We start from the raw sequence: 24,562 nt of genomic DNA, 5'->3' as shown, positions 1-24,562 counted from the left end.
CTCTGCAGCCTCTGACACAGTCCTTCTCCAACACCTTTCCTCTGTGCTCCAGTTCAGCAGGACTATCTTCGCTCGGTTGGGCACATGCGTTTTCTGATTGTGACCAAAATATTTCCAGCAATGATTTTTCTTCCAGTCCTCACACTGCTACCCTTTGGTGTCTCTTAAGGCCCTATCCTGGAAATCAGTCTTCCTTATCTATATGTTGTCCCTTGGTGATATCATCCACCGACATGGAATCAGTTTTCACGAGTGTAGCACCGTCAATATGACGCGAGGCAGGTTGAGGTAATGTCAATTGACGGCTTTATTAAGCAGAACTTTACCCCCAGCAGGGTTACAGAATGCAGCTGCTGAGGGAAATGGAGGGAAAAACTGGGTTCTTATACCGGCATTTCTGGGTGGAGTCCAGTAGGTGGCAGATTCTATCAGGACCTGGCATCCCTCCACCAATAGCCTGTCGACACGTGGTGTACCGTATTACCCCTAATACATACCACCACAACAAGCATGCTGATAACAACTCGGGGTGGAATTTTCTCAAGCCCCCATTGGTGAGTTTGACGGCAGGCACGGGTGGAGGGGAGTGGGTGGAATATCACTGGAGTGCCAAAAATCGATTTTGCGGCAGTGCGAGTTTCCCATCAGATCTTCCACTGGTGCTTACCATGGTGCATCGGGAAACCCGCCAGAGGCCAGTGTGAAACTAGTATGCATCCCGCGGATGGGATGCAGTTGGGGGTGCAACCAGAATCTTTCACTTACGCCCGATTCTCTGTGACACCGGCAGGAAACCATGCCGACGCGACAGGGGTTTGGAAGACGTTGAGACGCATCTGAACAATGCTGGGTTGCCTTCAAGATGGAGGTTGCCGGCAACCTTGGACTCTGCAATGTCACTGCATTGTTTTGGATGTGTATCTGCAGTTGGACCCTCCAGATTGGCTGTCCTGGAGGGAGTCTATCTAACGGCCTTAGCGTGATCCCAGAGGTCCATCTTCATTTTTAGGTGGTCCAGCTTCTTTCTTCAATAGTGAGTCAGGGCTGTTGGCCGCCTTTTCAATATGGTGCCCTGAGAAGATGGTGGCATATACACCTTCAGGTCTGCCCTGCCATGGAATTCTGCATGAAACACCTGGTTGCATAATTATTGTGGTCCACGATCCCACCCCGCCACAGGACGTAGTCCCAAAATGGAGGAATTTCGCCCCCAGTGTTACTTTTTCACACCTTTCCTCGGGTTACTACATGTGCCCATGTCTTCAGTCACCTATAGCTCGCAATCCTACACTCCCCTTTCCTTCCCCTCCTTTAAAGGAGGATGGAAACCCAACCAATCCACCAAGGCCGGGATTTCCTGGTCTTTCCCGAAGTCAACGCACCTTCGGCTGGTCTGCCCCGCCCCGTCAAGTCCTGCCAAGGGTGGGACTGGCAATTCTCAGCCCCAATCTTTCATCGCCCCACCTAATATCTCCACCATTTCCCTCATTCCCTTTCCTGATCTAATGTTTCAACATTTTTTCCCCAAAGTTTTGGTTCTGCGATTTACCGTTCGTTTGCTTTAAGAAGCCTCATGCTTACCAGATGCACCAACACAACCAGAGAACACACGTTCCTGTAACCCAGCCCTTCCAGCACAGTAACATCTACAGTTTCTGTCAACCGCTTCCAGGCAACCATCCCATCATAGAGACATTTGTTTCCAGGTCCAATGTAAGGAAGTTGCCAGACAAGATATTAATGCAAATAAATACATGTTGTAGCCATTTCCCCCCAAACCGTCACGCCTACAGAGTTGCTTTATGAAACTTTCTATTCGCTTCAGTTGCAGTAAGCAGTCACTGGACTGGAAGGACGAGTGTATCTGATTAATCAGGGAATCCCCTCGAGAAAAAAGAAACATCTGCTCCGAAGCAGTGGGCGGAATTTTCCATTCTGGAGACTAAAGTGCAGTGGCGGGTGGGAAAGTCAGCATGATTCCTGTTGTGAGGGAGGGTGGATTTTCACGCCCGATTTTCTGCTCAGTATTTATGCATTGCGAGGAGTGGACAGGGATTTGTCCGTCCCACCATTACCTGATGGTCCTGGCACCCACACAGCCGTTCACTAACTTCTGGTTCTCAGTGGCGTCCAGAAGAACCAAACCGTCTGCACCATGGTCAGCGAGGCCTCCCTGGGGATTCTCCTCCAGGGCATCCAGGAAATCCGGGAGGTCCTCATTCCATGAGATGGGAGCAGGAGATTCACCCATCTGACCACGCCGGCCTGGGAGGAGTTCCCAGGCAGGTCATTGACCCTGACAAGCAAAAAATAACCATACAGCAGTGCAGGAAACAAATGAATGATTTGATACGTCGCGCAAGGGTAAATGAGTCTTCTCACTCCAAATTCACACTCTCATAAGGCCAAGGGTTAGTGTCCACAGGTCACACATGACCAGTAGATGGGACATCAACCCTGAATGTTTTCCAGCCTCTTTAAGACCCCATCATATGTACGTTTTTGTACAAATGGTGTCTTATTCCCTTACTGGGCAGGTTTCAGCACACATAGCAGGCATCCAGAAGGACAAGAGCAGCAGATACCTGGGAACACCACCACCTGGAGGTTTCCTCGGAGTTGCTCATCATCCTAACTTTTGGAAACCTACACCTTCTCAACTGGTCTTTCATCCGTCATGCTCATTTTTACGGGATGTGGGCTTCGCTGGCAAGGCCAGCATTTGTTGCCCATCCCTAATTGCCTTTGAGAAGGTGGTGGTGAGCTGCCTTCTTGAACTAGTGCAGTCAATGTAGTGTAGGTACACCTACAGTGTGATTAGGGAGCTCCAGGATTTTGACCCAGTGACAGTGAAGGAGCGGCCGATATATTTCCAACTCAGGGCGGTGAGTGACTTGGAGGGGAACCTCCAGGTGGTGGGGTGGTGCTGCCTAAGGCACCTTTGTGAGTTCCTGCAGTGCAACTTGTAGCGGAGGAAGGAGTGGATAAGATTTGGGGAGTCAGGAGGCAAGGTGCCTAGCCTCTGACCTGCTCTTGTAGTATTTTTATAGTTAATCCAACTATCAACTAGGGAGGCACAGTAGCAAAAGTGATTAGCACTGTGGCTTCACAGCGCCAGGATCCCAGGTTCGATTCCCTGCTGGGTCACTGTCTGTGCGGAGTCTGCACGTTCTCTCCGTGTCTGCGGGGTATCCTCCGGGTGCTCCGGTTTCCTCCCACGGTCCAAAGATGCGCAGGTTAGGTGGATTGGCCATGATAAATTGCCCTTAGTGACCAAAAAAGGTTAGGAGGGGTTATTGGGTTACGGGGATAGGGTGGAAGTGAGGGCTTAAATGGGCCGGTACAGGCGCGATGGGCCGAATGGCCTCCTTCTGTACTGTATGTTCTTTATACAGGACCAGATCCACCACAATTGGCAGGAGAGAGCCAGGACCAGAGGGGGCTGAGGATACTCTCCTCCCATGAAGAGCAGGCCGCAGAGCTGGTTGGTGAGGACAGAGATTGTTTCTGTGTGCATGACGAGATCAGGCTCCCCAAACAAGCCTGAGGCTCCATGCAGTATACATCAACTACTGAGGGACCTATAGAGTAGGAGCCGGCCTAAACAATCATTCATTATCTCTTATCTCTAGCAATCATTCATTATCTCTTATCTCTTTTTCAGCCACTAGCAAGAAAAGGTGGAAGAAGCGCCTTTAGTCCCATCCCCCAGACCACTCGATGAAGATAATGAGGAACCAATAGATGAACACTGTATTCGCCTGCACCTTCCATCAGTGCAGACACACACACCACAGTGGAAGCCAGTTCTAGAATATACTCAGAGTCACTATCTGGTGATCACCCCACACGTGTCCACAGCAGGCGGAGGCAGTAGCAGACAATGTCTTTGATATTTAGAGATCTGCTCGAGACCAGATCGCCGAGCCTGATGACGAGTCTCTGGAATCGGAACAAGTCTCTGGAATTTGAAATGCTGGTGATGCAGAGACAGGCAGGGGAACATCAGGCAGAGTTGTCAGCGGCTGTCACTAGACTGGTGTGGTGGTATGTATTAGGGGTATTAAGCTACCCTGTGATGCCGAGAGGCGATTGGTGGATAGAAGCTGGGTCCCGATTGGATCAGCCGCCTGCTGGCTCCACCCAGTAAGGCGGAGTATAAGAGCCCGGGTTCTCCCAGCAGCCGCATTCTGTAACTGTGCTGCTGGGGAACAAGTCTGCGTAATAAAGCCATCGTTCGACTCCTTCTCATCACGTCTTGTGAGGAATTGATTGTGCTAAAATGTAATACGCAAACTTTAAAGGACATGGAGCTCCGAATCATTCCAGAGTGTCTGCGGATCAGCCCCCACGCGGCAAACTCAGCGGCCACTGTTAAACATTGGTTAGCGTGTTTTCAGGGATACCTCCGAACGGCCCCCGGCATACCTACAGAAGAACAGAAAATACAGGTCCTGCATTCCAGGGTGAGCCCGGAAATCTACACTCTCATAGGGGATGCGGACGATTTCCAGGCGGCGCTCGCCATGCTGAGAGGAATCTACGTTCGGCCCGTAAACCAGGTCTACGCACGCCACCAGCTCGCAACGAGATGGCAAATTCCCGGGGAATCGCTGGACGAATTCTACAGTGCGCTGTTAATACTGGGGAGGAACTGCAACTGCCCATCGGTTTTGGCTAACGAACACACAGAGCTACTGGTCCGAGATGCGTTCGTGGCAGGTATGCTTTCATCCCAAATTCGCCAGTGATTGCTGGAAAGAGACGCATTAGGCCTCAAAGAGGCACAGGCCCTCGCGGCCTCGTTCGATGTGGCATCGCAGAACGCCCGTGCCTACACCCCCGACTGCGCGGCAGCCCCTTGGGCACCGTGGACCCCCGTCGCGACCGAACCCCCGGGACCCTCCCCCCCCCCCCCCCCCCCCCCGCAGGCCTGCGCTGCCAGAGCAGCAGATCACCCGGGGGGGCCCCGCTGCTACTTTTGTGGGCAAGGGAAACACCCCCGAATGCGCTGCCCGGCCAGCTCGGCCCTCTGTAAAGGGTGCGGCAAAAAGGGGCACTTTTTAGCAGTGTGCCAGGCCCGGGGGTTGGCCGCAATCTCCGGGGGAGAACCCCAAACTCAACCCCCCCAGCGATCCATGGGCGGCCAACGGGCGCCGCCATCTTGGGTCCCGGACTCCATTCGGGAGGGATGGGCACCGCCATTTTGTGCTCCTCCGGCAACGTGCGACCCATGGGCGGCGCCATCTTGTCCGCCTCCGACCGTGTGCGACCCGTGGACGCCGCCATCTTGGCTGACGACTAAGGACCCCGGGATGGACGGCCCCACTGGGCCTGAAGAAAACGCCCCGATGCAGCAACTACGACTCGCTTTTGTGACCCTGGACCAGTCGCGACCCCGAACGCTCCAAACAGCAGCAACGACTGTATTTATAAACGGGTACGAGACGCCCTGCCTGATCGACTCTGGGAGCACGGAGAGTTTTATACATCCCGATCCGGTAAGACGCTGTTCCCTTCCGATCCACCCGAGTAATCAAAAAAAAATTCTGGCAGCAGGCTCCCATTCTGTAGAGATAAAAGTGTTGTGCATCGCGAACCTCACGGTGCAGGGGAGGGAGTTCAAGAACTACCGGCTTTACGTCCTTCCCCACCTCTGGCCTGCCACACTCCTGGGATTGGATTTTCAATGTAACCTCCAGAGTTTAACGTTTAAATTCGGCGGCCCTATACCCCCACTCACTATCTGCAGCCTCGCGACCTTCAAGGTCGATCCGCCTTTCCTGTTCGCGATCCTCACCCCGGATTGCAAACCAGTCGCCACTAGGAGCAGACGGTACAGCGCCCAGGACCGATCTTTTATCCGGTCAGAAGTCCAGCGGCTGCTGAGGGAAGGCATAATCCAGGCCAGCAATAGTCCCTGGAGAGCACAGGTGGTAGTAGTAAAGACAGGGGAGAAGCAGAGGATGGTCGTAGACGATAGTCAAACCATCAATAGGTACACGCAGCTGGATGTGTACCCTCTCCCCCGCATATCCGACACGGTCAATCGGATTGCACAGTACAAGGTCTTTTCCACAATGGACCTTAAATCCGCCTATCACCAGCTCCCCATCCGCCCGAGCGACCGCAAGTACACGGCTTTTGAAGCAGATGGGCAGCTCTATCACTTTTTAAGGGTTCCATTCGGCGTGACTAACGGAGTCTTGCTCTTCCAACGGGAGATGGACCGAATGGTTGACCGGTACAGTTTGCGGGCCACGTTCCCATACCTCGGCAAGTCACCATCTGGGCCACGACCAGCAGGACCACGATGCCAACCTCCGCAAATTCCTCCAGACCGCAAACGCCCTGAATCTCACATACAACATGCACCATCTTTACACTGTTCGGTTTCCCCGCCTACATACATAGTGATAGGGGGTCCTCCTTCATGAGCGACGAACTGCGTCAATTCCTGCTCAGCAAGGGCATTGCCTCGAGCAGGACGACCAGTTACAACCCCTGGGGGAACGGTCAGGTAGAGAGGGAGAACGGCACGGTCTGGAAGACCATCCTGCTGGCCCTACGGTCCAGAGGTCTCCCAGTTTTCCACTGGCAGGAAGTCCTCCCGGACGCCCTCCATTCCATCCGGTCGCTGCTGTGTACAACAACAAATCAAACACCTCACGAACGCCTCCTTGTCTTCCCTAGGAAGCCCTCCTCCGGAATGTCACTTCCGACCTGGCTGGCAGCCCCAGGACCCATCCTGCTCCGAAAGCATGTGCGGACGCACAAATCAGACCCGTTGGTCGAGAGGGTTCATCTCCTCCACGCGAACCCCCAATACGTGTCCCCGACGGCTGCCAGGACACGGTCTCCCTGCGGGACTTGGCACCCGCCGGATCTCCATATACACCCCCAACGCCAGTCACCCCCTCTGGAGCTCCACACACCCCCCCAACACCAATCACCCCCTCCCTCCCACCGGCGCACCCCACAGCCGCCCCCTTCCCGGGTGGATCGGTCCTTCCCCCGGCTCCGAATAGGGGTATTGGAGTGGGAAGAGGCATCGCGACGCTCCCAGAGACGACGGGGCCCGAACCAGCGCCTGCATCACCACTGGGGCTAAGACGATCGGCGAGGACGACCAGGGCACCATTCGACTCATCGAATCAGCATAGTAAAGCAAGAAATGCCTTTGTAAATAATCTTTTTTGGTTGCCCAGTAAAAGCGGCATTGTAAGTAGTACTAGTAGTTGATATCGGAGCATAGCCGCCGTGTTAGTGGCATCCTAGGTACCGACTCTGTAAACCCTTACCACCATACGGCCCACTACCCCGCCGGGTTCTTTTTTAACAAGGGGTGAATGTGGTGGCATGTATTCGGGGTATTAAGGTACCCTGTGATGCCGAGAGGCTATTGGTGGATAGAAGCTGGGTCCCGATTGGATCAGCCACCTGCTGGCTCCACCCAGTAAGGCAGAGTATAAGAGCCCGGGTTCTCCCAGCAGCTGCATTCTGTAACTGTACTGCTGGGGAACAAGTCTGCGTAATAAAGCCATCATTCGACTTCTTCTCATCCCGTCTCGTGAGTGATTGATTGTGCTACAACTGGATTGAAGGCTGTAGGAGTCCGTCCACGTTCTGTCTGATGTTGTGGCTCCGGCAGACGAGTGCATTGAAGTTTCCAAAAGAAGGGTGGTGGGCACCTTGGAAACCAAGGTCCAGCGGAATGTACAGTTTCTGCCAGATTTGTGCTCGGACCTGCACTCCATCATTCTAGCTATGGCAAGAGGGGAACGGGGCACTTTGACCTCCCTCCAGGTGCTCCTTCCCTCTACAAGTCAGGGAGGGGCCCTCGAGCAACCATAAGGAGGCGGTGTGCCGCACAGGCACCCAGGGGACATCCACCCCAGAGTCTCCAAAGGTTGCCCGCCACACCAAATCCCCATTGCCTGTGAACCCATCAACTCCAGCAGCTCAGGCCAACGAGGGTGAATTATAGAATTTACAATGCAGAAGGAGGCCATTCGGCCCATCGGGTCTGCACCGGCCCTTGGAAAGAGCACCCTACTTAAACCCACACCTCCACTATCCTCGTAACCCTTTTTGGACACTAAGGGCAAATTAGCATGGTCAATCCACCTCACCTTGGACTGTGGGAGGAAACCGGAGCACCCGAAGGAAACCCACGCAGACACGGGGAGAACGTGCAAACTCCGCACAGACAGTGGCCCAAGCCAGGAATCGAACCTGTGATCCTGGAGCTGTGAAGGAACAGTGCTAACCACTGTGCTAATGTGCACCTGCCTCAGAGCAGAGACCCTTTGCAGGTTGGGACCCTCCAGGCTTTGGGCCATCAGAGGACACCCACCAAAGCCATTTCAAACATCAGGGCATAGCAACCAGCAGGTTGCTTCCACATCTCTGCTGATATCAGGGCTGATGCACCTAGGTGTAGCGGTAGAGCTAGGAACATTAATACATTTTGAATGCACAATGGTGACACAGGTGTTTATTCACTCGATATACTCTGCACTATTGTAAATATATTCCGAACTTATTCTTCTCCCAAGTCCCAGGTATTGAATAGCTAATTGACGTGATGTCAGGTCTGCGTTCATTCAAGGCTTCAAAGTGACATCCCCTGCACCCAAATATCTCTCTCTTGTTCCTCAGTATCATTAAGTCGCTCTCAATCTCATCACAGCAAATTGTCTTTAGTTGCACATCAGTGACAAGAACAAAGACATTTCCTGTATGAAAATGATTGCTGCACTAAACACGTCAGCCTTGCATCTCAGGCAGACATTATGTGACCTCTTGAGGATTGTTGATCAAGGTTAGTGATTTTCCTAATGCTGTTGCACTTAAGTCTGTCGCTTGTGGGTGTAATAAAGTATTTGTTGTGACCAACGTTAAGAGTCTTTTCACCAAAGTGCGCCTTGCAATGGCATTTATTTAATGACTATGAGGTTTTGGTTACAGTGGTATTCATCATCGAGCACCATACCCGAGGGCGACACAGTAGCACAGTGGTTAGCACAGTTGCTTCATAGCGCCAGGGTCCCAGGTTCGATTCCCGATGTGGATCACTGTCTGTGTGGAGTCTGCACATTCTCCCCGTGTCTGCGTGGGTTTCCTCCGGGTGCTCCGGTTTCCTCTCACAAGTCCCGAAAGACGTGCTGTCAGGTAATTTGGACATTCTGAATTCTCCCACTGTGTACCCGAACAGGTGCCGGAATGTGGCGACTAGGGGCTTTTCACAGTAACTTCGTTGCAGTGTTAATGGAAGGCTACTTGTGACAATACTAAAGATTATCACTGCAGTTATTGGGTCTCTGCTTTTAAAGATGAACATTGTTCCTTTATTAGTTCTCAATCTCCCCATTCATGATGCTGAGTGATGGAGGTTGGTTCCATTTGGTGACATTAGAAATCTCTGCTGGAGGAGAATGAGAGTGCAATGTCATAGGTCTGTGTTCATCCTGCTGAGGATGGCTGAGCACTCATTGACTTAAGGTTCATTGTCCACAAAGATCAAGTTTAAAAAAAAATTATTTCTGTTCAATTTTTGTCAAAAGCAAAATTTTTGCATAACCATACGCAACAATTAACAGAACAAAATAAATGTTGTTGTTTTAAAAATATATTGATTCAAATTTTTCAACAAATTTTCAACAAAACCCGCCCCCCCCAACAAAAAGAAAGAAACAAGAACACAACAATCAGAAATTATACATTGGATTTCCCCCAGATACAATAACCCCCCATATAACATTTAAAAACACAAATAGGGAAACCCCCCCCCCCCCCGCCCTTGGGCCACTGTTGCTGCTGACCTCCTCCTAACGCTCCGGGTTGCCACCGCCTGAGGAACCCCTGCACAGACCCTCTCAAGGTAAACTTTATCCTCTCCAGCTTGGTGAACCCTGCCATGTCATTGATCCAAGGTTCCACAGTAGGGGGCTTCGCATCTTTCCACAGTAACACAATCCTCCGCCGGGCTACCAGGGACGCAAAGGCCAGGATACCGGCCTCTTTCGCCTCCGGCACTCACGGCTCGTCCGATACCCCAAATAATGTCAATCCCCAGCTCGGCTTGACCCGGGCGTTCACCACCTTGGACATAGTCCTTGCAAAACCCCTCCAAAACCCATCCAGCGCCGGGCACGACCAGAACATATGGACATGGTTTGCCGGGTTCCCCGAGCACCTCCCACATCTGTCCTCCACCCCAAAGAACCTACTCAACCTCGCCCCTGTCATATGCGCTCTGTGAGTAACTTTGAACTGTATTAGGCTGAGCCTGGCGCAAGAGGAGGAAGAATTAACCCTACTCAGGGCATCAGCCCACAGACCCTTATCTATCTCCTCCCCAAGCTCCTCCTTCCACTTGCCCTTTAACTCCTCCACCGAGGCCTCCTCCTCTTCCTTCAGCTCCTGGTAAGTCGCTGAAACCTTGCCTTCTCCAACCCACAAACCCGAAATCATACTGTCCTGAATCCTACGTGCCGGAAGCAGCGGGAATTCCCTCACCTGCCGCCTCACAAACGCCCTCACTTGCATGTACCTGAAAGCATTTCCCAGGGGTAGCCCAAACTTCTCCTCCACCGCCCCTAGTCTCGCAAACATCCCATCGATGAACAGGTCCCCATTCTTCTAATCCCTGCCCGATGCCAGCTCTGAAATCCCCCCCATCCATCCTTCCCGGGACAAACCGTACCCACAAGGACGCCATCTCTATCCTCTTCCACGCCGCCCCCTCTCCCTCCATTACCCACTTATGGATCATCGCCACATTGGCTGCCCAATAATAGCCACACAAATTCGGCAGCGCCGCCCCCCCACCCCTGTTCCTGCTACGCTCCAGAAACACTCTCTTCACCCTCGGGGTCTTATTCGGCCGCACAAATCCCATGATGCTCCTGCTTACCCGTTTGAAAAAGGCCTTGGGGATCATAATGGGAAGGCACTGGAACACAAAGAGAAACCTCGGGAGGACCGTCATTTTGACCGACTGCACCCTACCCGCTAGTGAGAGTGGCAGCATATCCCATCTTTTAAAATCCTCCTCCATCTGCTCCACCAACCGCATCAAATTGAGCTTGTGCAGGGCCCCCCAACTCCTAGCTACTTGGATCCCTTGGTACCGAAACCTCCTTTCCGCCCTCTTCAGCGGTAGCTCGTCGATCCCCCTTCCCTGGTCCCCTGAATGCACCACAAAGAGCTCACTCTTCCTTACGTTAAGTTTATACCCCAAAAAGTCCCCAAACTCCCCAAGGATCCGCATGACCTCCGCCATCCCGTCCACTGGATCCGCCACATACAACAGGTCATCGGCATACAACGACATCCGGTGTTCCTCTCCCCCCCGGACCAGTCCCCTCCATTTCCTGGACTCCCTCAGTTCCATGGCCAGCGGCTCAATTGCCTGTGCAAACAACAAGGGGGATAAGGGGCACCCCTGCCTCGTCCCCCAGTACAGCCGAAAGTACTCAGACCTCCGCCGGTTCGTAGCCACACTCGCCACTGGGGCTCGATATAGCAGCCTGACCCAACTGATGAATCCCTCCCCGAACCCAAACCTCCGCAACACTTCCCAAAGATACTCCCACTCCACCCGATCAAAGGCCTTCTCCGCGTCCATAGCTGCCACTACCTCCGCTTCCCCCTCCACCGAGGGCATCACAATCACATTGAGGAGCCTCCGCACATTTGTATTTAGCTGCCTACCCTTCACAAATCCCATCTGGTCCTCATGAATCACCCCAGGGACACAGTCCTCTATTCTCGTAGCCAGCACCTTCGCCAGAAACTTAGCGTCAACATTGAGGAGCGAGATCGGTCTGTATGACCCACATTGCAATGGATCCTTGCCCCGCTTCAAGATCAAAGAAATCAGCGCCCTGGACATTGTCGGGGGCAAGGTACCCCCCTCCCTCGCCTTATTAAAAGTCCTCACTAGCAACGGGCCCTGCAGGTCCTCGTATTTCCTGTAGAATTCAACCAGGAACCCATCCGGCCCCGGGGCCTTCCCCGCCTGCATGCTCCCCAATCCTTTAACCAGCTCCTCCAGCCCAATCGGCGCCCCCAACCCAGCCACCTTCTCCTCCTCCACCCTCGGGAACCTCAGCTGATCTAGGAATCGTCACATCCCCTCCTCCCCCGCTGGGGGCTCAGACCTGTACAGATCCCCACAGAAGTCCCTAAATACCTCATTTATTCTCACCGCACCGAATTCCCCCCTCTATCCTTAACTCCACCAATCTCCCTCGCTGCCTCCGTCTTACGAAGCTGGTGTGCCCGTATCCGACTCGCCTTCTCCCTATACTCATACGTTGCCCCCTGCGCTTTCCTCCACTGTGCCTCTGCTTTCCCCGTGGTCAACAGGTCGAATTCCGTCTGGAGGTTCCGTCGCTCCCTAAGTAGCCCCTCCTCGGGGGCCTCTGCATACCTCCTGTCCACCCTTAAATTCTCCCCCACCAAACTTTCCCTCTCCCTACCCTCTCTCTTCTCCCTGTGGGCCCTAATGGAGATTAGCTCTCCCCTGACCACCGCCTTCAACGCCTCCCAGACTACTCCCACCTGCACCTCCCCGTTGTCGTTGGCCTCCAAATATCTTTCAATGCACCCCCGCACCCGCCCGCACACCTCCTCATCCGCCAACAGTCCCACATCGAGGCGCCACAGCGGGCGCTGACCCCTCTCCTCCCCCAACTCCAGCTCCACCCAAAGGTGGTCCGAGATGGCTTTGGCCGAATATTCCGTTCCCTCCACTTTCGGGATTAGCGCCCTACTCAAAATGAAAAAATCTATCCGGGAGTAGGCTCTATGGACGTGGGAAAAGAAGGAAAATTCCCAGGCCAGCGGCTTGGCAAACCTCCATGGATCCACTCCCCCCATCCTGGACCAGAGGGGTACCAATATTCTGGGGGGGAAATTTGCTAATGCTCTTCGGGAGGGTTTAAACTAGTTCAGCAGGGGCTTGGGAACCTGAATTGTAGCTCCAGTATACAGGAGGTTGAGAGTAGTGAGGTCATGAGTAGGGTTTCAAAGTTGCAGGAGGATACCGGCAGGCAGGAAGGTGGTTTAAAGTGTGTCTTCTTCAATGCCAGGAGCATCCAGAATAAGGTGGGTGAACTTGCAGCATGGGTTCGTACCTGGGACTTTGATGTTGTGGCCATTTCGGAGACATGGATAGAGCAGGGACAGGAATGGTTGTTGCAGGTGCTGGGATTTAGATATTTCAGTAAGCTCAGGGAAGGTGGTAAAAGAGGGGGAGGGGTGGCATTGCTTATCCCATTCCACACAGTCCCTGTGGTACTGCGCCTTCCAAGGATGACTCCATCATTAGAGTTGAAAGTGAATTGTGCTTCCTCCATGATTATTGTGAGATTGATGACCTTTTGTGATGCGTTGAAAATGACAATGAAGGTGTTATTGTTACCCCCCTGCATTGAAGACAAGAGAATTGTGTTTGGAACAATTTGTCCTCACCTTAAACCTCCCGGAATCTTGCAGCTATGAAGTTGTCACAGGCAGGTCTTCCTGTGCAATGGCCCTCTCACGTGGTTCGTCCAACACCTCACCCGCTTAAAATTCACCCCTTTCAGCAACCTCCTCCTCGGAGATATCTGGCTCATCTATCTCCCCCTTTCAGCGCAGGCTTCTGCAGGGCACAGCAACCAATGTATTGTTGAGTATTGGAGAGCCCCATCTGAGTGGTCCAAACATCCGAAATGTATCCTTAAGAGACCAAGGGGGGGTCTCCATTCAAAGGGGCTTGATACAAACTGTGCAACAACAACAACAGGCATCATTCACCATTTCTTTATCGCTTATCACGAAGGGGCCAATTCTCTAGGCAATGTGCTCCCTTAAATATCTGACACCTAGGAATTACTCAAAATATACCTGGGTACCTAGCACAAGCATGCATGATCACCTTTCTGCGATCACAAATTAGCTGGACATTTAGAGAGTGAAATCCTTTCCTATTAATGAGTCTCAGGCAGTTACCATGTAGCTCTCGCGGCCACATGTGTGGAGTCGATGGCACCCAGCAGTTGACAAACGCTTGAGATCACAGCAAATCCCGCAGCTCTGGCAGCCTGGCCTACTTCATCTATGAGGCATTAGGTGTAATGGTGAGCTTTATTGAAAAGGGCAGCCGTCACCACTCTTTATGCATTTCTGTTTCATTGATTGTGGGATTCAGTAAAGCCCCAAGTGGAGCCATTGAAGGATGTGCAGCAAAGATGTTCAGTGCGATACTAACCTTCAGAGCAACTGGCATCGGACGCCCTCCAAGTCCTTATGACGGGAGTTCCTCATGTGGCATGTGGCAAATTAGAGATACATCCCTAGAAAAGTGAAAGTGTCTGCAGCACCATCTTATCTCCATGTATGAGCTGTGACTCCTGTAGACCTTTGATCGCACCAAACGTCTTTGTGGATTTTGCCCCATCCTCGTCAGCATCTGGGATTTCCTTGGGCCCTGCTGGCTCTTGTTCCGCAGGGCAATGGTCCTCCCTAAGCTGTGCTAATCAGCAAATGGGCCCTTCTCCTCCTCAGTCTAATCAAAGCGAGCAAGAAGGCAGCATTGCCTGCAGCCTACATTCTCCACTCCTCCTTTCTGTGAATGGCTACAATTCAGCAATCAATGGTAGTTCCCGCTAATTTGTCTCCCTCTATTTGCACAGCAGCTATGCATTCTCCAGCTCTTGACTTTCCTTTAATCTGCACAGTGCACACCAAGGCATAGCTTGCGGGATGATATCAGCCTGGAGGACTACTGGTGTCAGATCTTTCCCCTCAATCATGAAGGCGCATTCACAACGAGGATTAGGGTCAAATGACCCAAATCCGAAGAGCCACAATCAGTCTTGTGCTGGTTGTCCTCCAGTGGCCTTTCCCCCAATCCTTGCACTTGTGTCCTGACTGCAAACAAAGAGCGAGATTCTCCGTTCCTGCGGCTAAGTTCCGGCGGCAATGGAGAAACTGCAGGTGGTTCACGACAGGGAAATCGGCGTGACCCCCTCCCCGATTCTGGTACTGGTGAGGGGATATAACCGGCGCCACGTGAACCACTCGTGCATCACGCGGAAAACAGCCGGAGAATCACCGGGTCCCGGGCCGCGCAGGGCTGCCGGCCAGAACCGGTAACCTGGGGTCGGCCGTGCTGGAGCCCTAACCGCCTACCCAAACTCCACAGTCCACCTCCCACCACACTCCCCGGCCCGAGCAGAAGCCCCCAGTCAGCAGCACGGATCCCGGATGAGTGTGGCAGCGCTGGACACTGTCCGCAGCTGGCACGTCAGGTTCCTGACCGCTGGGACTGCACGTGGCCCACGGCGTCAGGAACTTGGCCCATCTAGGGCGGAGCATCGTGGGCGCGCGTCCCGATGACGCCAACTTGGAGGGGGCAGAGCATCACAAACCTGCATCAAACCGGCACCTGGCCCGAATCTGGCGTCGGAAGCCATTGTCCGCCCAATCGCCGATCCCAACTTGCCGGCTACGGAGAATTTCGCCCCAGGTGGCTTGAATGAGGCAGCACGGTAGCATTGTGGATAGCACAGTTGCTTCACAGCTCCAGGTTCCAGGTTCGATTCCCGGCTTGGGTCACTGTGTGTGGAGTCTGCACGTTCGCCCCGTGTCTGCGTGGGTTTCCTCCGGCTGCTCCGGTTTCCTCCCACAGTCCACAGATGTGCGGGTTAGGTGGATTGGCCATGCTAAATTGCCCTTAGTGACGAAAAAAGTTAAGTGGGGTTACTGGGTTACGGTTGAGGTGTGGACTTGGATAGGGTGCTCTTTCCAAGGGCAGGTGCAGACTCGATGGGCCGAATGGCCTCCTTCAGCACTGAAATTCTATGAATGTCATGACCTATGCACTGGAAACATAAAGACTTGTAGGGCCCAAGCTGCTTCTGTGCAGTGTGGCCATTGACTGTTGGAGCCAGTATCCATTCGGGCATGCTTCTATAAGGATCAGATGCCAATTAAGACCATAAGCACCGTAGCACCTAAACGTAATGGGTTCTCACCTGAATGCGCATCACTAATAAAGAAGCAAGATTTATTCATTCTGCTTAAGACCCTCGTGTCCATCACTTAGCTGAGCCATGTTCCCCATGCTTTGAACAAAACAGGTAGAGGGGCTTCAATTGACAGATTTTCTGCACTTAACTCCTCCCCTACACCCCAAGACCCCTCCCGACTGATTTTTTTATAGCTTGATTTTCAAACTGTTCCATTGCAGGGTAAACGCAAAAGTGGAGCTGTTGACTTTTGTGAGTGAGGCCAATTTCCAACATCCCCCAACAAATACCAAGTCCCTCTATTCTCCTAATTCCCCTTTCACCTATCACTGTTCAGTCTTTTAATGTTGATGTCCCCATGCAGTTCATCACCCTGACCCCAGGCCTTCTCGAGGCCACATGCAGGCTAACTTTCCGGGACCACACCCCCAACACCTCCCTATGAGACCATCCAATACCCCCACCGCGACTTTTCAGCTACCAACTTACAGAATATAATTCTACCTGCCTCACAGTACCATGCCTCTAACTCCCAGGACCAGATTCCTTAGATGACAGAACAAGGGCAGCACGGTAGCACAGTGGTTAGCACAGTGGATTCACAGCACCAGGGTCCCAGGTTCGATTCCTGGCTTGGGTCTCGGTCTGTGCGGAGTTTGCACCTTCTACCCGTGTCTGCGCGGGTTTCCTCCGGGTGCTCTGGTTTCCTCCCACAGTCCAAAGATGTGAAAGTTAGGTGGATTGGCCATGATAAATTGCCCTTAGGTTAGGTGGGGTTACAGGATAGGGTGGAGGTGTGGGCTTAAATGGGGTGCTCTTTCCAAGAGCCGGTGCAGACTCCATGGGCCGAATGACCTCCTTCTGGACTGTAAATTCTATGCCATGCAGAGCCCTCTAACTTGGACATTATGCCCCCGACAGTGTGGCCTCTGGCCCAGGACAGTATGTTCAATATGACCCCCAAATAAAGGCGAATGGAAAATCCCCCCCTTCTGCCTTTATTTCTCTAGTCATAAAACGTAGACCACAAATTAACACCTTTGTCAGGTAGTCGTGGCTCTCCAAGTTAAACCTGTGTCAGAAATTTCTTTTAGGCTGTGTTTGATTTTTTTGTTTGTGTAATGACTTTGAGAAACACAGAATGCAGCATTTTGTCAACACCAAGCTTGCAAATGAAACGCAGACCAATTGCAATACTTGCTGATGGTATTTCACTGTGGAGAATCTGATAAGTGAGTTTGAATGTTTCAATTTTTGTCATTTCAAGTGACACTTCAATGAAGTCAGCTGTGGCAGCTTTTGTTGACCACATTAACAAAGGGCAATATTACCTCCCCCGATGCTGCACTGGAATGCTGTACACTGGATGTAGCTGGAACATAATATTACTGCCTTTGTTTATTTTTTAAATGACAGGATGGTTTCGGGTTTGGGAGTCTGGGCATGAGTAATGGGCCTTCTGGGTGAACCTTCTGGAAAGCATCCAACCTGCCTCCCGAGGATCTCTGTCCAATTAGAGATGGCGGGCAGGATGATGAATTAGGATTGCAATGGAGCACACAGGAGTTAAAGGGCCAACATCAGTCTTCACAGAGGATTCCAGAGAGATTTGTGCTGTGGTGACTTGGGGGAGTCACTTCTGAAGATAACGGAAGGGAGGATGGGGAGGGTATGCAGCCCCATTGAGTCGTGTGAGGCTCTGGCAGGAACTGTCAGCAATTTCTTTACCAGGACCACTATTATTAGCCTCAATGGCTTCGCCCTGTGCACTCACCTTTTAAGCTACCATGTTCCAGATGCTGCGAGTGACTGGCCCACGGTTGGAAAATAGCCACTGCACTCTTAAAATTTCTCTCAAATGCTGCCTGCTTTCCCTGTGTGGGTTGCTGACGGGACTCCAGACCACCCCTTGGGAAAGACAGGTGATGGGAAGACATTGGGATACCAGTCCGGTGACCTTTTCCCCGTTTCCCCAGCCCTCCCACTTCCAATGGCCTGGGAAAATGCCTGCCTTGATCCCTTCAACCTCGAGTGGAGAGGAAAAAGGATTGTATATGGATGAGTGTGTGTGTGTGTGTGTGCGTGTCCGGAAAAGCATGGCTGTTTGTCAGTGAGATCAGACAGAATGAAGATCACATTGATCCTAGTTATGTATCAGAGTAACAGCACCGGCTGGTCTGTTGTCACGTCTTTCGCAATGACGTCTTCGGAGTATTCTGTGGACTTTTGTTCAGTTCACCAGTGTACCCTGTTTGAGTAGCATCTTGTCAATCAACCCCTTGCAGAATAGAATACAAACTTGACGTGTGTCATCTCTGATTCTCTCTGTTTGTGGCCACAACAAACAAGATCACAAAAGAGAAACTGGCAACGGGATCTGGGCCGTAAAACAGCAAAAAAAGGGAAAATCAACTTTCGCCGACGATTTTGTGAGCCAGAAGAAGGAATGATCGATGGGGATCCAGGCCCAGGCACCATCAGGAGTGAGGTCAGGAGAAATATCATGATGTGGAGATGCCGGCGTTGGACTGGGATGAGCACAGTACGAAGTCTTACAACACCAGGTTAAAGTCCAACAGGTTTGCTTAGAATCACTAGCTTTCAGAGCGCTGCTCCTTCCTCAGGTGAAGCTAGTGACATCGAAACAAACCTGTTGGACTTTAACCTGGTGATGTAGGAGAAATATCGTCACCCTCCAAGGCAAAATCAATGTAGTGGCGGTAAAAACAACTCTCAGGTAAATACTTAGACACCGTACAGTTTGCAGCAGGGTATCGGCGAATCATCTAGTCCATCGGGACAGCCGCTAGTGTAAGTAAAAGGGTTTTCAAAAACAATAAAAGCTATTGGACAACTGCAAATTACCGGAGGCTTACTTCAAACGGAGGGTCGCAGTTTTCAGCACGCTGACCGTTGTGGTGAGTAGAGACAGGGAGACCGCGCAGGAGGCACGGAAACGGGTAGTCTGCTTGTGCACGGCAGGTTTGTCTGCTTTAAACAGAGAGAAAATATACGGAAGGGAAGACAGGCTGATTAGCATAGAGTGGAATCCTGGAACAGCTGCAACGGCGTAGCTGAATGTTTTGTACAATCGCTCAAGCACGCAGTGAAAGCTTTGAGGGTAAAAGCTCTCTCAACATCGCAATAGCTTTCTAGTGACATACAGAAACATTGTGCATTCAACAACACAAAGCTCACCAGATGTACTGATGTTCAAAAGGAAACTACGTACACAGTTCAACCTTTTGACACCCCTTTCAACTTCAGGGATAGTCCAGCAACAACATCAGAAACAAGTGGCTCGAAGGGGCAACCTTCCAAAAGCAGAGTCTTTGACCGTGGGGCGCCTGTTCTTGCGAGAAATTATACCTCAGGCGAAAATGTGAAATCTGCTTTTAGGATCTTATCCCCTTTCCAACCTAAGTCGTTGTTAATAATAATAATAATAATCTTTATTGTCACAAGCAGGCTTACATTAACACTACAATGAAGTTACTGTGAAAATCCCCGAGTCGCCACATTCCGGTGCCTGTTCGGGTACACGGAGGGAGAATTCAGAATGTCCAATTCACTTAACAGCACGCCTTTTGGGACTTGTGGGAGGAAACCGGAGCAATGTGGAGACAGACCTCTGGCTGTTCATTCTCCACCAGACATATGTCCTGCAGCTGCTCCGTCGCATCCTTGACCCTGGCACCAGGGAGGCAACATGTCATCCAGGAGTCAAGTCTATGGCCACAGATACATGTATCTGTTCCTGTAACGAATGAATCCCCTATTGCTACTGCTCTTCTCGTCTTCTTCCTTCACTCCTTTACAACTGAGCCGCCCATGGTGCTGTCAGCTTGGCCCTTGCTGTGCTCATCCGAGGAACCAACACCCTCACCAGTATCCAAAATGAAAACCCAATTAGCAAGAGGTACCACAGGGGGCTCCTGCATCATCCACCTGGTTCTCTTGGACAGTTTGATGCTCACCCATTCTTTTCTGCCTCCATGCTCCTAGCCTGCAGTCTGACCACCTCTCTAAATGAGCTATCCACAGAGCCCTCAGCCATGTAGATGTGCCACAATGACTCAAGCCACTGCTCGCGCTCCAAAACCCGGAACTCAGGTTGCTGCACCTGGTGACACTTCCTGCACATGTAGTCGTCAAGGTCACCAATAGTGTCCATGACTTCCCACATACTACAGGACGAATTTCACACAACTGAGCTGCCTTGCCATGCCTCACCTTTCTTCATTTGCGTTAACTTTATTGGACTTTGATTTACTTATATTAACTTTATTTTACTTGGCTGTAACTTAATAAACCTTACAACCACTGATAAACATGACAAGTACTGATAAATTTGATTAACACGTAACTCACTCCAACAGATAAATGCCACCATTGGGCAGTTCCCTTTTTAACAGGATAGTTTAACTTAATTGAAGGTTGTTAGGTTTATGTCAGAGCTTTCCTATATGGGCGGCACAGTAGCACAGTGGTTAGCACTGTTGCTTCACAGCTCCAGGGTCCCAGGTTGAATTCCTAGCTTGGGTCACTGTCTGCACGTTCTCCCCGTGTCTGCGTGGGTTTCCTCCGGGTGCTCCGGTTTCCTCCCACAAGTCCCGAAAGACGTGCTTGTTAGGTGAACTGGACATTCTGAATTCTCCCTCCGTGTACCCGAACAGGCAACGGAATGTGGCGACTAGGGGATTTTCACAGTAACTTCATTGCAGTGTTAATGTAAGCCTACTTGGGGCACTAATAAAGATTTTTTTTTTTAAATAAAAAATTTAGAGTATCCAACTAATTTTTTTCCAATTAAGGGGCAATTTAGCGTGGCCAATCCACCTACCCTGCACATTTTTGGGTTGTGGGGGCGAAACCCACGCAAACACGGGGAGAATGTGCAAACTCCACACGGACAGTGACCCAGTGCCGGGATCGAACGTGGGACCTCGGCGCCGTGAGGCAGCTGTGCTAACCACTGCGCCACCGTGCTGCCCCTAATAAAAATTATTATATTGAAACCTGAAAAAGACTAATCAGAATTTATCACGCGTACCTAAGTCGCTACTCACTTGGCTACATCTCACCCAGGCAGAGTCCACTGAACGTACCTCCCTTGCTCTTCAGGGCTAAGGCCCCTACGCTTCTTCAAAATAATACCACGAGATCGTCTACACCCACCTGAGTCTCATTCGATAGGCAGCAGCTCTGACATTGTGACATCCCTACGGTAGTGCATTGAGACTACTGGGGCGGGATTTTCAGGGCCTGCTCACCGTTAACTCTCGAAAGAGGGCCATAGTGGGATTTGCGGCGGCAGGCTTCCTGAGCACAATGTTTCCAGCCCTCCCCGACGACGCGATCAAGTTCACGCCCGGAAAGGAGGGAAACCTGGTTTCAATAAATTAGAATACCGTGTTGTTGGGCAACGTCAGATGCTCCCCCCCCCCCTCAAAAGCCCACCACCAGTGTGACATCATGCCAACGGGAATAACTCCTGGCTTCCAAAAACGGATACCAGTCACGATTACCACGCCGGGGATGTGGTGTGTGTAGCCCCCAGGGGGTGAGCAACATGGCTAGGCCCTGGCAGTGCCAGGGGTCGGGGCCCCTGGAGAACCCCGTTGGGGAGGGGTGGGGTTACCATTATGTGGCAGGGGACAGGGAGCTGTGCTTACATGGCGGTGGAGGCAGTCACTCAGAATGTGACGGTGCCCCAATGCCAGCGAAGCGGGAGTGGGGGGGGGCGGAGGTTGGGTCACCCTGATTCCTCTGTGGTGTGGAGGGATGACCTGACGATTATGTGGTCTGGGGGTGGGGGTGGGGGAGGCTGGCCGTCAGCGTTGGAGGGTTAGAAGGGTTCCCCCTTGTCTGCTGGGAGGGGGTTCCGGTAACATTTAACCTTACTTTGAGATCGGGGTTGAATCCCAGCTTTGCTGGTGAGTTTAGCGCCCCCCCCCCCCCCCCCCCCCCCCCCCACCCTCCCTTCTGACTCCGAGACAAGACTGCTATCCACTGAACCAGAGCCAACAGGCAAGCATGTGTGAGGGAAGGCTGTGCCTGACCACTGGAAAGATTTGGAAAGGACTCACGAGGTATGTATTCAAACAGCAATCAATAATCAATTTACACATATAATTAATAAGGTGACTGACTGAGGCTGATAAAAGTTGAAAAGAAACAACTTGGAAAATCTCAGAAAATACTTGGAAACACTCAATACGCCAGGCAGCATCTGTGGGGAAAGGAACAGTCAACCGTTCCAACATTTTTAATTTCAGATTTGTAGCATGCCCAATGTTTTACCTTTGTATTAGTGTTTAATTCATGGACCCACCCTCCTGATTTTGGCACGAGACCAAAATAAGACAATAAATGCACAAGCAGTGTAAAATGTTTACTGCACCCGCACACTCTTTTGATTTTCAACTGGGAAAATGCCAGTGGACATAACTTGACTTCCAAGAAATGTGCAGCTATCTATATATGATCTGGTTCGATTCAGTCTTGAGGTTTCTCAGCTTTCTGTGCGTGTGTGAAGCGACGTTTGTTCCCTCTGCCAAGTCACTATGTCAAAAACATGGTAAACACATTGGAGCGAATGGCCCAAAAGTGATTCTTCAATTTGATGGGATATCAACAAGGGGGGGGGGGGGGGGGGGGGGGCAACAGGAGCTTCAGACACCATAGTGAACATGGGCTTTTCCTTTTCGTGATCTGCACCCTTGATTTTGTTGAGATAGGTTAGAAATGTAAAGGAGTTCTCAGCTCTTCCTGGGACATCACCTCCTACAGCCCCTTGTTGAAGTAGACAGAGTTCACTTTGTCTCCGTGCTTAGTGGATATTGAGTTTCCCAGCTCTGGTTCCAATTTAGAAACTGTCATAGAACTGCGGAAAAACAGAGAAAGAAAACCTTTCAGAGTGCAGCTAATAACAGTTCGGACTCTCAGCCTCCCACGTGGATGAGAGCTTGAGACGACAATTAGCTCATCATCCATCGTCTTGCAAACAGGTAAACGTTTCAATCCTAATTTGGAAGCAACCCAATACGTTTCCCTTTACAGTCAAGTTGGGCCCACATCTTAATATTCTCCCCTTCCCACGTGTTAACGAAGACGTGTATATCCCATTCTCTCCCCCCCCCCCCCCCCCCACACACACCACCACAAACACACAAAGTGCAGCCGACTTGCTGGGTGCCAGCCCGCCCTGCAGCCATAATGCACTGCGAGTGGGTCAAACAGCCTACCAGTGGAACCCCCAGCCCTCGCTGGGGAGGACGTTCCGCCCGCAGGAGCTGCTGCCTAATTCAAGTGGCCAGCATCCCTGGCAGGCCCAGCAGCACCAAGAGCGCATTAGTGGGTGTTGCCAGGATTGCAAGCAGGCCCAAGAAGGTGGTCCACACAAGGAGTTTAGAGAGCGCGACAGTGGGGTTGTGTTTTATTGACCGGGTGTGTAGGAAGAATGAGGGGGGGTACTATCTTAAGGGGGGGCTGCTCCTTCATGTGCAAAGGGCACCCCTTCCTTCCAGCCCAAATGGCCTACCCACTTCTGCCCACACCAGTGTAATACTGATGATTCCAGTGCCAGCCGAGCACTTAGACTATGGGAGTGAGTTTGGGGGTGGGTGGGAAAGTGGAGGGGTTGGCATCTGCTCTATTTTACATGCCGCCCCCACCAAAAGCACGCAAAATCCAGCGTCATGTTCCCACATCCCAATCCGCAGACTGCTCAGACCCCAGCGCCGCCAAACCCTACAGTCACTCACAAGGTTAGGACTCCACACCTCCACCTGTGCCATTGACGCCACCCTCCAGAACTGAAGGTTGAGCCGGTCTCGCTTATAAATTCAGAGGGCTTTATCTGGGCCGGGTGATGCCAGCCCGGCAGTGCCACCTGGGCACCTTGGCAGCACCACCCAGGTGCTACCCTGGCACTGCTAGGGTTCCCAGGTGGCACTGGCAAGGGCGCTAGCAGTGGCCAGGTACCCAGGTGGCATTTTGATCGTGCCAGAGATTGGGCCTGAGGATTCTCTGTCCGTATGAGGGTGGGGGGGGGGGCTTGAGGAGCCCCCCACAGGTGAGTTGGTGCGATGGGGGTTTCAGGGGTCACGCCGGGGCAACGAGAGATTGGGGCCTGCACTGGCGAGCGGAGCTCCTCGGTGCAGGAAATGTGACTGAGTGTGGCCTCAGCGAGGTCTTCCCCACTAAGGCTCGTGAAAATGACAGTGCCGTTCAATAGCGGGGTCGTTCCTGACGCTTGTAATCCTGCCCAGAACGGGACCCTGTTTTTCCCCTCTGGTACATTTCCCCCTGTGAAGCATTCACTGTTAAAACACAAACATATATGCTCATTTCTAAACGTCTGCCCAATTTCCCTCGGTCATGGTTTAGAGCCGCTGGTTATAGGCAGGGTGGGGACCGGCAGTCTGACGGACACCTGCGCCCGCTGCTGTATAAGAACGGGGTCTTGTGCCTCACTCGTCGCGTTCTTATGCTTTTCACAAGGATCCTCGCCTCCATCCAGCCGCCTGGTGTTG

At 51.9% G+C, this 24,562-nt stretch overlaps 1 protein-coding gene across 2 annotated transcripts in view; it reads right to left on the bottom strand.

Annotated features, from left to right (window-relative positions):
* Positions 1 to 22,258: 22,258 nt before the first annotated feature.
* sfxn2 (sideroflexin 2) overlaps positions 22,259 to 24,562 on the bottom strand; it is a 113,408-nt gene continuing 111,104 nt past the window's right edge. For both annotated transcript variants that reach the window (XM_072479583.1, XM_072479582.1), the window contains exon 12: positions 22,259 to 22,911. In XM_072479583.1, the coding sequence (XP_072335684.1) occupies positions 22,812 to 22,911 (100 nt within the window). In that variant the 3' untranslated portion in view covers positions 22,259 to 22,811. The remainder of the gene's footprint in view (positions 22,912 to 24,562) is intronic.

Source organism: Scyliorhinus torazame, chromosome 16 (genome assembly GCF_047496885.1).
Source record: "Scyliorhinus torazame isolate Kashiwa2021f chromosome 16, sScyTor2.1, whole genome shotgun sequence".
Taxonomy (NCBI): Eukaryota; Metazoa; Chordata; class Chondrichthyes; order Carcharhiniformes; family Scyliorhinidae; genus Scyliorhinus; species Scyliorhinus torazame.
Note: the sequence above shows the minus strand (reverse complement) of the source record. Positions and strands in the feature narration are given on the sequence as shown.